Source organism: Mirounga leonina, unplaced genomic scaffold (genome assembly GCF_011800145.1).
Source record: "Mirounga leonina isolate KUSES-001 unplaced genomic scaffold, KU_Mleo_1.0 Mir_151, whole genome shotgun sequence".
Taxonomy (NCBI): domain Eukaryota; kingdom Metazoa; phylum Chordata; class Mammalia; order Carnivora; family Phocidae; genus Mirounga; species Mirounga leonina.
This window is the reverse complement of record NW_023270377.1, coordinates 30,023,964-30,038,769: the sequence shown is the minus strand read 5'-3', so window position 1 is coordinate 30,038,769 and position 14,806 is coordinate 30,023,964. Positions and strand designations below refer to the sequence as shown.

The 14,806-nt window shown below is 38.5% G+C and overlaps 1 protein-coding gene across 2 annotated transcripts in view; it reads left to right on the top strand.

The window, feature by feature from the left end:
- The window catches only part of PARD3B (par-3 family cell polarity regulator beta), a 995,632-nt gene that overhangs the window by 404,628 nt on the left and 576,198 nt on the right, over window positions 1–14,806 (top strand). For both annotated transcript variants that reach the window (XM_035007317.1, XM_035007318.1), the window contains exon 3: window positions 141–312. In XM_035007317.1, coding sequence (XP_034863208.1) covers window positions 141–312 — 172 coding nt within the window. The remainder of the gene's footprint in view (window positions 1–140; window positions 313–14,806) is intronic.

Sequence of the window (14,806 nt, the reverse complement as noted above, 5' to 3'; positions counted from 1 at the left end):
TGTGGTACAGTAACATCCAAGTTACAAGTTTTCAGAGGCCATTTTCCTTAAAATCAAAGAAAGATCACAATCAGCTAGATACAGTGTTGTGTGATATGCATGCCATTCAAAGTAATTAGTGTTGTTGGATTTGTTTATAGCTGATTGCTGTGTTTGATGAACAAGAACCACTCCACAAGATTGAGAGCCCCAGTGGAAACCCTGCAGGTCGGCAGAGCCCAGATGCCTTTGAGACGGAAGTGGCTGCCCAGTTGGCTGCATTTAAACCAATTGGTGGGGAAATTGAAGTAACCCCTTCTTCTCTGAAATTAGGTATGTGTATTTTCACTGGTATGTTCTTCACCTGGTTGAAATGCATCGTCTTGCTGATTATGAGTTGCTTCTACTATATGACTTATCCTCTTAGTGTCTTTCTTTAAAAATCTGGTTTGTCTTTTCTTTAAATTATTTTTACATAGCTCTTTGTAGCTGTGGATGCTCAGACAAGGGGATATGGTTTTTTCTTGAATGGTGGGTGGATCTGAATTGCTTGCTCCTGCAGGATCCTATGGGACAGGCTGGCCTGTAAGTGATGGGGTTCATCTGTAGCCTATGAGTGTCACTTGAAAAATGTCTCTGAAAAGGGTCATCTGGCAAAAGCTAACGGTTATCAAGGACTTCAGACTAGGAATAGAGGTCACTTTCTGTGTCAGCCACCTTCTTTTTCTCCTCAAACTATGTACCTCAGACTTTGGGGAAAACATCTTGAATTTAGTCTCTTAATTCTATCCTACTGATTTATTCCAGCAAGAACCATCTACCCAGTAATTTTGTTCAGAATTCTTCATTTTTGTTTTGAAGGCATTGGGAGAAAAATAAACATTCTTCTAAAGTTTCAGTGAATTTACATCTCCAAGAGCAATGTCAGTTTTCGGTGATGCCTCTTAGAGATAAATTTAGGTCAGTTTAACAGCATGAAGCTTTTGAAAAAGCCACTAACATTTTGGTACTTAAAAACAAATTTTCATTCCTGTTGAATGTTTGCATATGTTTTGAGACTGCTCTGAGCACCTCTTATATAGGTTAATTCTCCAGGTAGAAGAACAGAGGCTTTTACTACTCTGCAAGGGGAATCTTCCCCTTGCAAAGCAAAGTATATGCTTAAAATCATAGAAGTCCTGCGGAGTACTGGTTTTTCCCATCTGAAACAAAATGTTTACTGGAAAGTGTATTTTACATACCACAGTACTGAATATCCGTATTTGGTACTAATTTTCTGGAAAGCATCTGTGGTGCCCCTTTTATAATAAACCAAGTGGAATTTATGACCTCTAATCTTCATGATGCTCCTCTATCCTTTGGAAACCCAGCTAGTGACGTGGTGTGCTGGAATGGGGACAACCCAGGGCTCTGTGGCAGCTTCGCTCCATCCACAGCAGAGGTCTGTGGCTTCAGCATCCTCACCGCCCTGTCATTCATTTGCATAATGGTTGCCTTTTTATCCATTATGCAAATGGTATGGGAGGGAAATTAGGCAATAAGGGAAGACGAAAGGAGAAAATTGCTCTTGCTTGTTTTAATATTCTATTTATAAGCAAGCACTGTGTGGTCTTCAAACGGCTGAACCTTAGAGTACCCTGCGCTGGGGAATTTGTTTCTGTCTTCTCTTAGGAGCTTTCTCAGGGGAAAAAAAAAAAAGTTTTTCTTAAGCTTTCTCAGCTTCTTTTGTTGAACTGTCTGAGCAATATAATGTTGAAATCAGGAAGAACAGTAAGCTGAGGTTCTTTTTCTTTGAATTTTCTACTTCTTTAGTACTAATTTTTGGTGAGAGAGAGGGAGAATCTTTATTAAGTGGGAACTATATGCCAGGCACTGAGCTCAGAACGGTGCCCCAAGTGTTCTAAATCCTTTGCTTATGACAGCTCATTTTTTTTAAGGATTTTTTTTAAAGATTTTTTTTATTTCAGACAGAGAAAGAGCGCGGGTGCATGAGTGGGGGGAGGGGCAGAGGGAGAAGCAGACTCCCCGCGGAGCAGGGAGCCCCATGCGGGACTCCGTCCCAGGACCCTGGGATCATGACCTGAGCCGGAGGCAGACACTGAACTGGCTGAGCCACCCAGACTTCCCATGACAACTCATCTAAGCCTCACAATACTTAGCTGGGTTCTGTTACTCCCCTCATTTAAGAGGTGAGGACACAGGCACATAGTATTGAAGTAATTTATCCCAAATCACATAGCAAGTAGATGGCAAAGCCCGGATTTGAACCTTTCTGGCTCCAGTGTCAGGAACCACTTTCCTGTGCTCCCTCTCATATGCTAGTAGTAAAAGAACACATTGATACGCTTTTTCTGGGGTGTACTTTGTGAATAGGTATCTAAACCCTGAAAGTGCTTACCTCCCCGGCTTCAGATCCGTTCCACGTAGTAGCGTGGATGAGACGATGAGATTAGCTAACCTTCCTCAGTGGGTGGTCAGTGTTGCCTTCCAGCCACGGGCTCTGAAGCCCCGGCCTCACCTGCCCTTCTTCCCCTCTCCTGCCGGCCAGCCTCACTTCCTTCCGCCTGCATGCACCCCACCCTTACAGCAGGACAGAGCTTGCTCATCACTCAGTCGTGGAGGCCTCAAGCTGACCTCTTTCTTCCCAGGGCCTGCTGTCTCCAATCCCAGCTTCTGCCGGAGCTGCCTTTCTAAATCACAAATCTGATTATATAACTCCCTGCGTAACAACCTCCAGTGGCTTCGTAGTGCGCGGAGAGCCATGTCCAAACTCATTAGCAGACCGATGCAGATGGTTCCTCGGAATGAGCAGGAGGAATCTGGGCAGGGATGAATGATGAAAAAAAATCAGCCCTTATCCTCCCTCATGGGTCCAGCAGATTGAGCACTTTTCGTTCCTGGAACTTTGAAAGCAAAGACGGGAAAACATTTATCAAGTTTCGCAGAGAAACTAGAGAAGGGCACAACCCAGCCTGCTTTGGTGTCTGCCTGCTCCGTTTTCCTTTCCTTTTGTTGCCCTCGGGTCAGGGTGTGGTCGCAGATGGTGCAGGTGTCGCCTCAGGATGGAGGGAGATGCCTGGCCGCAGAGGCAATGCTCATGGCTGCTGGGGGGAATGTGACCTGGTCGTGCTGTCAAGCCTACCCTGAGATGCTGCTTGATGAAGGGAGCTGGGTGGCTAGAGGGGGAGTAGCATTTGTGTCCCAGTGATTCACCAGAGCGGGGTGCGTATAAAATGCCAAGCACCAGAGCCCCAGCTCTTCAGCTCAGCTCCCCACTCAGCTCCCAGAGGCCATTGGAACTGGTCCTACTTCTCCTGGGGCTCATTTGCATAAGCGAGTGCAGCAGACACAGGGCTTATTCTCATGGATTGTCAAATTCTTAAGCCCCATTCAAGAAGATGGGGAATTTAATCATTACCAACTCACATGCTTGTATCTCTTATCAAGATACCATTTAACAAATAATAGGAATCAACACATTTTTATGATTAGGTCATATTAATTGCCAAAAATTTGTATTGTATTGATATCTGAAATAAAAATATGCCCAATATTCAGTATAATTTTTATATCATTGTCCAACACAAGATGGTAATTAACGATACTCTGTTAAAAGCCAACAACATTCCCTATATGCATACAGAGATCGGCCCCTCCTTTTCTTTTTCTTCCAAGATGAAATGCTTATGCCCAGAATATGCCAGAAGTTCATATTTACAGGTTCTTCACAACCTACCTACTTCCTCTCTGCCCACCTTTATTACTGGCCACTCTTCCACAGTTCCATTAACCTGCAGGCACCATGAACCACTTGCTGTTCCCCAGATTTGCTGTCTTTCAGGCCTCAGTGCTTGTAGAGGTAACTATCCTCTTCACATTGGCCCTCCCTTTGCCTCTTTTCTACTTGGTGAATTTGTATGCACCTTTTAAATTCAAGCCCAAATATGACTGTGTTTGTAAAGCCTTGTGCACATCTTCAAGATGGTACAATAGGTATACAATAAATAAATTTCTTAATACTTCATTCAGCAATGATGAGTTACAAAGATGAATTGGAGAAATCTTCTACTTACCTAAAAGATTTCAGTCATATACCCTATAAGCTAATGGGATATATATTTTTATTTATAGGAGGAGTTTCAAATCAATTGGGCATCTACAAAATTCCAACCTCATTCATCTAAATTATTTCTTGCCATTTATTTTCCCAATGGATTTTCTTTTTCTTTTTTTTTTTTTAAAGATTTTATTTATTTATTTGAGAGAGAGAGAATGAGAGAGCATATGAGAGGGGGGAGGGTCAGAGGGAGAGAAGCAGGCTCCCCGCTGAGCAGGGAGCCTGATGAGGGACTCGATCCCTGGACTCCAGGATCATGACCTGAGCCGAAGGCAGTCGCTTAACCAACTGAGCCACCCAGGCGCCCGGATTTTCTTTTTCTTTTCTTTTTTCTTTTTTTTAAAGATTGTGTTTGTTTATTTGAGAGAGAGAGCACGCGCACGAGCTGGGGGAGGGGCAGAAGGAAAGGGAGAAGCAGACTCCCCGCTCTGCAGGGAGCCTGATGAGGGGCTGGATCCCAGGATCCTGAGAACATGACCCGAGCCGAAGTCAGATGCTTAACTGACTGAGCCACCCAGGCGCCCCCACCCCGCACCCCAGTGGATTTTCTAATGTAATGCTAAATGTCTAAGTCCTGATGCAGAATGATTTGCTAGTTTGGGCCAACACTTTAAGATTCTGTTTCTGAAATTGGCCACAGCTTCCTACTGTATAGCCTAGAGATTGCTAACCTAAAAATCTATTTAAAAGAAGAGACTTGCTGTAGAACAAATGCCAGGTAGAATAGCAAAGACTCATATTCACAGAGTCCTCTTGAACTTTAAAGTCACCCAGTTCAGGGATTTTTCCAAGTCTTCTTTGGAGGCCTGTGGTACTTCTGAACATGGTTTGGGATTTCAACAACTATGTGATTGTAGTTAATTAACAAATGACGTTTATTGAGCATTTAAGTTTTAGATGCTCTTCTAATTTATTCATGTTCACTCTTTGTACAGGTAAGATGGATTATGCTAGTAGGGAAGAAAGGAATACAGAAGGCTGTTGAGTAGGCAACAGAGAATCCTAATGCCTTTTAGAAGTACTATAGTGAAGAAACCCACTTCCCCTCAAGAATTCATAGTGCCCCTGACAACACCTTTTGTAAAGTGCTGGTTCTGGAAATAGAATAGAATTTCATAATTAGCAGTTCTCTAGACAATTGACAATATTTTACAAATAAGCAAATGTGTGCTCTGATGTCAAATAACTGGTTGGGTAAAGAACTAGAGTTGGACCCTGTGTCTTCTGGCTTCTAGTACAGCACTCTTTCAACTACATAACATTTTTGGGATTAATTGAAGATTTCAATTACCATGTCTTTTAATACTATATGTGATAAAATACCACCTCATATCATTTTGGAATCAAGATAGAATGTAAATTAATAAATAGATACTATGAATAGCTGTAAGTCAGAAGCTAATAAGGGAATAAAGACCAGAAAATTAGATGGCGAAAATTTCCTTTAAATCTTTCTGTAAATTAAAAAAAAAAAAAAAAAAGAATTTACTTCATCTCCTCATCCCTTATAGGTCTGCACACACCTGCACACATGCATGTATATGTGTTTGGGGGAAAACTGCACCAAAACCAATATGCTAATGGGATACAGAGGTGATTTTTTTTCTGTATTGCAGATACCGTTGTACTCTTTTTGACATTTCAAGGATCTGCACGTAGCGCCTTCTGTACATCAGACAAATTAGGACAATTAGCTTGCCATTTAGAAGAGTAAGGGTCTTTTAGCCTTCTCGTCAGTGGTTCCTGTGCTGCCTTTAGATCTGTGGTACCTGGCCTTCTACTGTTGCGCAAAAGATGTCATGAGGTCATGGCCCCAAGCTTGGCCCATCCTTGTCCCTCGGGAACCAGTGGTGTGGAGCTGGTCCCAGACCTACAGTATTTGATCTAGCTGTGTGCCCAGGTAAATCATTTAATCTGTATCAGGACCACATCTTTCCAAACAAAATAAATCAGGACACATTTGTCATTTCCAGAGAAGTGAATATTTGAGTTGAGACCATCTGGGTCATTTCGTTATGTGTCATTACCATGTCTCCTTGCCCCACAGTTTTCTCATCTATAAAATACCCCTTGCTTGCCCTAATGGGCTATGATTGTTTTAGGAGAATTTCATTCGTACCACGCTGAATTCGAATCTGACTCCATGCGCCTGCCAATTTCTGTCCCATGGCCCCAGGTAATTAGTAGTTTTATTTTGGATCTTTTGATAATTTTTTTCAGTACTTCTTGACAGAAACTTGCTATTTTGGGTTCAAGCTTACATGAGAAAATATTTTCTTTAGTTATAATTATTTTAGGGATGTAATTTAAACAGTGTATCAGGAAAAAACGCATTTGGGACTTGGTTGTTGCCAGTCTTGTGATCTATATTACCCAGATATAAAGCAATCTGATTAAAGTTTGGAGTTGAAATAGCATTAGCTTTATTCTCCTCTTGTGTGTTAAACTTTGAAGATGAGCTCTCTTTCTATTTGAAAGTGATTCTTGTTTCTGAGACTTGAAAGCTGAAAGGTGCCTCAGATGCTTTATTGTTTCCTTGTGTGTTTCTGCTTCAAAACTGAAATGGACGTTATGATTGTGTGTTTGTTATAATACAATTATTTTCAAAACACTGAGTTCCCTTGTCTTTATTTTCAGTAGTTCTCAGGAAAAAAAAATTACATAGCCATAGATTAGTGTTGGAAATTGTGACCGTTTTCTATCTGATTTTGACTAATTTACTGCATAAGGGAAACATATGGGAACATTTGTCTGAATTTTTAAGGAAACCAAATCCCTTTATGGCACTGATCTTCAGGAAAAAATAAAGAAGGGGGAAGTTTATTCCTTTAATTAGGCTGCAGTGTGTAAGTAGCTGCTGTGCCCATAATGTGAGTTTAAGTATTGGCATCTGACCCTAGACAAACACAGTCACACCACACACATAGCAGAACTAAAGCTCAGGGCTGGGCTGGGCTTCTGCCGGAGCCTTTGAATTCAGACTACAAAGCGCACAAGCATGTTGCGGGTTCCTCTTTGCTGGAAGCTCTCCGTTGTGGGCTGTGAAACCAGAGTTGAAATTACCAGGCAACTGAGGTCATTTGCTTGGATGAATCCATAAGTCATAATTTGGTCATTGAGTTTCATCTTATTTGTTTCCTGTTGGGGCTGATTATTCAAAAGTTAACAGCTATAGAATAGCTTTTCTTTCTTTACTTTTTTCTTCCCTTCGAGGCTGGTATTTTCTTCCCATGCAGGCTTAGATGAATGATGTTGTAATTAGCTATGGTAACCTTGCCAGGCCGTCATCAATCAGTCACAGCCATAGAGTCAACAAAGTGTGTGCATGCTTTCTGGAACGACAGTGACTAAATCAGGATGAAGGCGGTCACGGCGTTTCTAACCCATTTCTGGCATCATTCTTCTTTTCCTGATGTTTTGGTTTTTATTTTAGTTTGTTTTCACAGTAGGTGAAAGTTGCTGGGGGTGGAGGGAATCAGATTATATATTGAATATTTTAAAAATGTTTTGATACTCCAGAAAGGGCCCGAGGTACTTGGTTGAATGAAAAAATAAAATCAATACCTAAAGACAAGCAACTCCTGAACAAATGTTAAAAGGTAATTACCACACAGGAGTCATTTTTGTTTGTGTTAGTGAAGTACAGATGTGAGTAGTAGTTCAAATAAGAACTTTCCAGCATACTTGGCGTTACCTTTTATAAGTAACTGCAGAGGAATGGTGTATACAGGCATACTTCATAGACAGGCAGTCAGTTTATAACATTTTATAAAAATGAGTGAGATTTGCTTGCAAATACTCTGTATTCTTATAAATGTCTTTTAAGTGAGATATTATTTATTAAGTTATAGAATGTTAAACAAGAAAAAACATTACCATCAGCCTAACAGAACTACTATTTTCATTTTTCTGTTTTCTGTCGAGTTTGTCTTTGTATTTTGTCTTAATTACTACCTGCTTCAGTTCTCCTTTGTCCCTTCAATTTTGTGTGCTATATCCAATGGCTAAATTTAGTACTTAAATTGGTACTAAGGTGGTTGTACTCTATGGAAAAAAAATATTAAAGGGGATTTGCATTTAGCCATTCATCCAAAAATGTAAGATAGTATATAAAAAACAAACTTTCACTCTTGTTCTTTTCCAGCTATAAATTTCTAAGTTGATTATATGACCTCAGAAAAAGCAAAAAACAAAAAAACGCCGAGTTCACCGTCTCCCCTTTGGCCTCTTGCCGATGCTGGACCCACACTGAGACAGAGTCTGCAGATCCTCTCATAAACAAACGGAATGAAAGGTCACCTTCCTACCGCTCGCTTGATATTAGACCCCTGGGTTTTCAGGCCTCTTTTGCACACTGCTTTTAATAGTAAGTCCAGTGAGGCCATGTTTGCAAAGGCCTACTCCCTGAGTGGTGAAAATATTTTCAGTCATACTGTCATATTCAACTTTTTATAATTCCTTGGGCCACTGATAAAATCATTTGCAGTTTGTTCTTTTAATAAAAGAAGAGGAAGACCACCCCCCAACCCTCCAACACACACACACACACACACGCACACGCACACACACCCATAGTCTCTTCTTACTCCTTTCCCAGCCACCATTACAACCCCCATCTTCCTTTTTTATAACCCCTCTTCTCTAGGACAGCCAAATAGCACCAGACAGAATGGTCCTCCATTCTCTGGATAGAGGTTCTGCTTTTGAGAGCCTTCTAGGGTTTCACATGCCTTTTTCAAAATGCTTTCAAATTAATTATCTGTATTAAACATTCTTAACAATAGGACTCAGATTTTTAAATATATAAGTCTTTGTGACCATAGATTACATTTCTCATAAATTTCTAATCACATCTAACCAAATTATTTATAATAATCATGCTGATTTGCAGTGTGAAATTCAGGAATCTTGCTAACAATTCAGTATGTGGTAAAGTCTCATTTATACTAACAACTTAAATATAAGGTTTAGCCTTTAGAATGTGTGTGTGTGTGTGTGTGTTTATGCCCATGCCCACACACAAGATCCCCCCCTTCTATCCATCTGGGGGACTAATTTAATTATTTACAGAAGATTCATCTTAAGGACAAGTCACTCTGAGTTGGACACGCTTTTATGACTGGCTCAGGATTTTCTCATTTGCTTTATCTGATAAAGCTATATGATAAATTATGCCCCAGTATACACATATTTGGTTAGTTCCTTGGGCTATACCTATTTGGAAATTTTGCTAAGATCTTTGGCTAAATCAAAGTAAGAAAGACTGAAACAGCTTGATCTCGTCATTCTCACGTCCCAAGGTGATAGGGACCGCTTAGCAATTGCCATAAGAAAGGTGATAAGGATTGCTTAGCAATTGCCATAAGAAAGCTATCTCTCTTGTGTTTACCCTTTTTAAAATGTTTATCAGATACCACCACCACAGACTGTCAATTTATCATTGAAACAATGTATCTATCGTATGGTACACAGAAAATGGTGCCCATTCTGTTTATTCATGGACTTAATGGGAAAATCTTGATAGCTATCAGAAAATACAGGTAACCCTCTAAAAATACCAGAAAAAATCTTGATTACTGTTCTATGTAAATATGAGACTCTATTAAACTCTTCAAATTCTTTTACAGATGGAAGAAATTTGGGACTTTTTTTTTCCTTTGTGTAAAATTAAAGGAAATTATGTGGTACATCTTGCTTATTTTCTTTTTGTTTATTTGGAAGGCTTGGCTAGGATTACTTAATGCATGTGTGTGGAATATGGCATGATCAAGGAAAATAAGTTAAAAGGCTTCTTGCCTACCCACAACCTATTTAAAATCATAGCTCTTGTAGTTGGTGTTTTAAGATAATATTAGTTAAAAGAAGCCATTACCTCAATGTCCATGTTTCTTGAAACTATTGATAAGAATGGCATTTCCATATCTTTTTGCACTATTTGTTTCTGAAAAATGACATGGATAGCAGCAAGCTGAACGGCTTGGTGTCATCTGGTTCTGCAGAATTGTGATGATCAATTAAACTCTCCTTATGTTTTTAAAACAAATAGACTTTCTGCCCCAGAGACCTGAAAGCATGAGGCAAACTTTGTATTTTAGTCACAGTTCAGGAATAATGTCCTTTGACCTCATGACTTTAGTTGGGTGTTACAATTAACTGCTCTCATGGCAGAGAACTCAGCCTTTGCACAGCTAACATCTGCTCTTTTCCGATGATTGGGCTTAAGAATGTAGTTATGGAAATCAGTCTATCTGATGTCATTGCTACAGAAGATGGTGGTGTGCCTGTCACTGACTTCAGGTAATCAATAATTATTTATTGCTGGCTCAATAGAGAAGAAGTATTATGCTAGGCTACCAGAGGAATATAAAATAGCATGAGCCATGAACTCATTCCCAAGCAGCTTGCAGTCTAGTTGACTTAAAATAAATTACTGGGTGAATCTCTTAACTTGGTTAGGTTTCCATTTTTATAATTTACAACTCTTGTTATAATAACACAGAGCTTACAATTACAGAATCTTATAGTTGAAAAAGGTCTTACCATATAAGTAGATTTAGATGTGCACAAAAAGCTTCGCTGTGTGCCATTAGTCATGTGCAGTGTCTCCCCAAAGCTTGGTTAATTGCCTTTTATTTGGGTCTTTGTTTGACAGAGAGGTTTTGGAAATAATAAAACTTCAAGTTTGTGGTCTATATATGATTCTGCAATTTTCATTTTCTATTTTGGGCACTGTTAGTTTTATTTCCTATTAGGTGACCAGAAATAACTAGGATGCCAGGTCTTTCCATTACCACTAACTGTGTCCTATGCTGCCCAAGGAAGGTCTCCAAGGACCTAGTAGGTTGATGGATGAATATTTATCCATCCATCCATCTATCCATCCTTCTTCCCAATGACACCGCAATCAAATCTAATCTTTTAATTCTAGATAGTGAAGTTGGAGACCAGACTTCTACGCTGGTGAGTTCAGTAAATGCACTGTTCAGAAGAATTAATTGTGCCCTAGACAGGAGGTAGATGTCAATGACCCACTCCTTGCTGCTTTTTCACTGAGTGCCATATAAATTACTGACTGGACACCTAAGGGTGATCCTTTTCTTCTCCAAATCGATAGGCTATATCTCAGCCTGATTTATTTACGTGATACAGAAAGTTAAAGTTCTATTTTCAGTCCCTCTATTCTTACTCAAACCACCATTCTCCATTTGAGTGTCCAAACTGTCTAAATATGATTGTCCTATATGTGAATTCATCTACATTGCAGACTATTGAGAAGGAGCATCTTGACTGTCTTGGCAGATTTCCTTAGAGAAGTTTAGAGAATGAATTTTGTGTGTTTTCTCCTTTTCAGACCAATTATCACCTTCTTCAAAAACTTACTCAAAAATTAGTTTTCTTTAAAAGAACTTCCTTGACTGCCTTATTGCCCTATTTTTAAAAATAATGTTTAGCATTTGTTTGGTAGTTGTCATAAATTTGATATGATAATGTTCGGTCTTTATAAGGTGAAAAGTTATGTGAGGTTAGGCAAAATTCTTGTCTATAACTCATGTCTTCTTAAAAATTGGTTCTCAGTACGCAAAATGTAACCTGAATATATTTCACTTTGTTTTTTCTTCAGTATATTAATGAACAAGTATGCAACACATTAATTCCAAAAGGGATGAGGAAGGATACAGATGATATAATATGTAAATATATTTACCAAAGTATAGTATAGAAATTAAGAGCACAAGCATAGGTCAGATATGACTCTCCCCTTTACAAACTAGGTGATCTTTGGAAAATTATTTAACCTCAGTATGTCTCAGTTTCTTCTATAAAATATCTCTTTCTCTCTCTCCCTCTGTGTGTGTGTGTATGTGTGTGTATAAACCATTATATATACATATATATACACCTCTGTATACATATATACACATATATATACGTATATACGGTGTGTGTGTATAGATAATGGGTAATATCAGTAATGACAGAATAGAGTTGTTGTGAGCATCAAAAGCGTTTATATATATATAAATGAATATATATATGTATGTGTATATATATATATATCTCACTTGGAATAGTGCCCACCATGTAATAAGTGGTAAGTCACTATTATTTTTATCATTAACTTTATTATTGATCATTTGGTAGAAAATTATAAAATCTCCTTGTGTTTATCTAAATATGTTGGTCTGGTTTTTTGTTCTCTCTTTTCCCCACTTTCAATTCAACCCATGACACCGTGTTCTCTCTTTTTCATAAATGTAGACTCTGGCCATCTTTATGCCTTCTCCTAAGCCATAAAATTACATTTGTTTTTCCTCTCTTCAGGCTTAGAAGATAAACAGTAAAATGATTTATTGAAGCTAAAATAATACTCAGGGACATTAATCAAAATAATATAATTGCTGCAGAGTTTTCATATAATACCTTTGTGCTTGTTTTTAGAGATTTGTAGAAGGGTAATTGCTTTGATTCTTTTTATCTTAACTCAAGTATTTACTTTCATGTCCTCACCCTGATTCAGCATATTGTTCATAAGAATTTTCTTTTACAGTTGGTAAGTGTATGCTGTTTATGTTTGACAATACCTTTACACAAGGGAAGAAGAATTTATTTGTAGTGTTATTTCACTCATCCAGCTGACCTAGAACACTGTATCAGTCAGGGTGCCAACAAGAAACAGATGGCATCTCAAAGGTGTATTTGAAGACAATTTAATAATGGAATTATTTATGAAAGTGAGGCACTCAAGTCCTAAAAAGATTGGGAAAATCCTTACCAGCCCAAGCCCAAAAGTGGCAAGGGGAGAAAATTCTTAGCAATCTGGTGAGAGCTGCTGATGTGGAAGAGAGGTCCTTAGGGGATCAGAACCTGTGATCTAGGGTTGTCCAGTGCTGCCACTTTCAAAGATAGAGGGAACACAGTAGGGGTTAAACATCCTAATACCCCTTTCTTCCTAGCCTCTGATCTCCAGCTGGTCCCTTTCTAATGGCCAAATCCAATAGGCGGCAAGAGGAAACTGGCCAGTGTGATGGACTGAGTTACTGAATGAAAGTCAGCCTCTGGGCGGCCAGAACAGGGCTTAAAAGCCTTGGGAAGTGGCTCTGGATAGCAACATGGAGATCAGCCAGCACAGATATCTAGTCCATGTGTCTCTGAGTTGACTCTTTTTTTTCAAATAAGATGCTGGTATAGATCAAAAATGCTTTAAAGTTAACAGTTGATTATATGATTCACAAAGAACTTACTATTGGAAATAGAAATCAAATAGAAATTACGCTTTTTTTCCTCAAGGTGTTCACAATTCAGTACAATAGTTCTCATTCTTTTTTTTTTTTTTTTTAATTGAGACATGGCATGGGTGATATTTATATATACCATGCACTGAAACCTAACACCCGCCTTTATGTAATATACCTGTCTTGCTGATTATAATTCCACCATCTTCATGAGTAAAGAAGTAAAGCACATCAGCTTTCAGTTCCCAAAAAGTAGATTAATTTCTTTTGTGTTTCCTCCTTCCCAAACTTTCATACAAATGACAGTTGTGAGTAAAAATAAAGGGAGGGGGATAGATTAATAAAACCACTGGAAATGGGAAGAAGGGGGGATGGAAAGTAAATAGAATCAGATTAATAGGTGACTCAGATTTCAGGCTGCCAGAGTTAAGTCTCTTTTTCTTTTGGCATTGAGGGATGGGCTGGGGTGGAGGTGGACAGCCTGACTGCCTGCCTTCCTGTTCATGCCTGTTAAAATTAGACCTGTCAATGAACATGCTTTAAAACAACTGAAGCTTCTTGTTACTCTTAAGCAACTGAGTACTTCATACAGAGATATGAGTGGGCAACCACTGCTCCCCAGACATTGAAGGAACAACTCAAAAAATGATGCTAGAGTAGAATTGACAAGACAGCCTTAGAGAAGAACAACAAACTTGGAAGGAGCTACCTTACCAGACACCAAGATTTATAAAGTTATAGTAATTGATTCAGTGTGATTTGGACACAAGGAGGGATGAATGGCATAGAATGAAAATTTCTAGCAACAGACCCTCACAAATAGTCATTTGTTTTATGTCAGATTTGACAGCTGCTGTGCACTGGGGAAGGGATGATGCTGAGTCAATTCAATATTTATATAGAAAAAATAATCTTAACCCCTACCTCACACCTTATATGAAAATCAGTGCAAGACAGACTGTTTTTGCCATTTCTTTATATTTAGATCTACAAACAAACTGTGAAGACAACATGGGGATATATGCATTACTTTAGGGTTAGGCTTATTTTTAATACAGGACATAAAAAGAGCTAGCCATAGAAAAATGTAGATAAATTGGATTATGTTAAAGAATTCTGTCCACTAAATACCATTAAAATAGTGAAAACAAATGTAGACTCTGAGAAGATATTTGTAATACATATATTTGACAAAAGGCCATTACCAAAGCATATGAAAAACTCCTAGAAATAAGAGAAAAGCAAATAATTCAAGATAAAAATAGAACTCTTAACAAGGCATTTCATATAAAATAAATATTTGTATGGGCAGTAAATATATTAAAAAGGGTTCAATTTCATCTTCATGGAAGACATGTTAAAATCACATTGCAAAATTGACAACAAAATAATGTAGTATTGGTTTATAACCCAAGATAGAAAGTAAATATATATGTGTTCATACTGATACAAATAAATGATTGATTGAATAAATAAA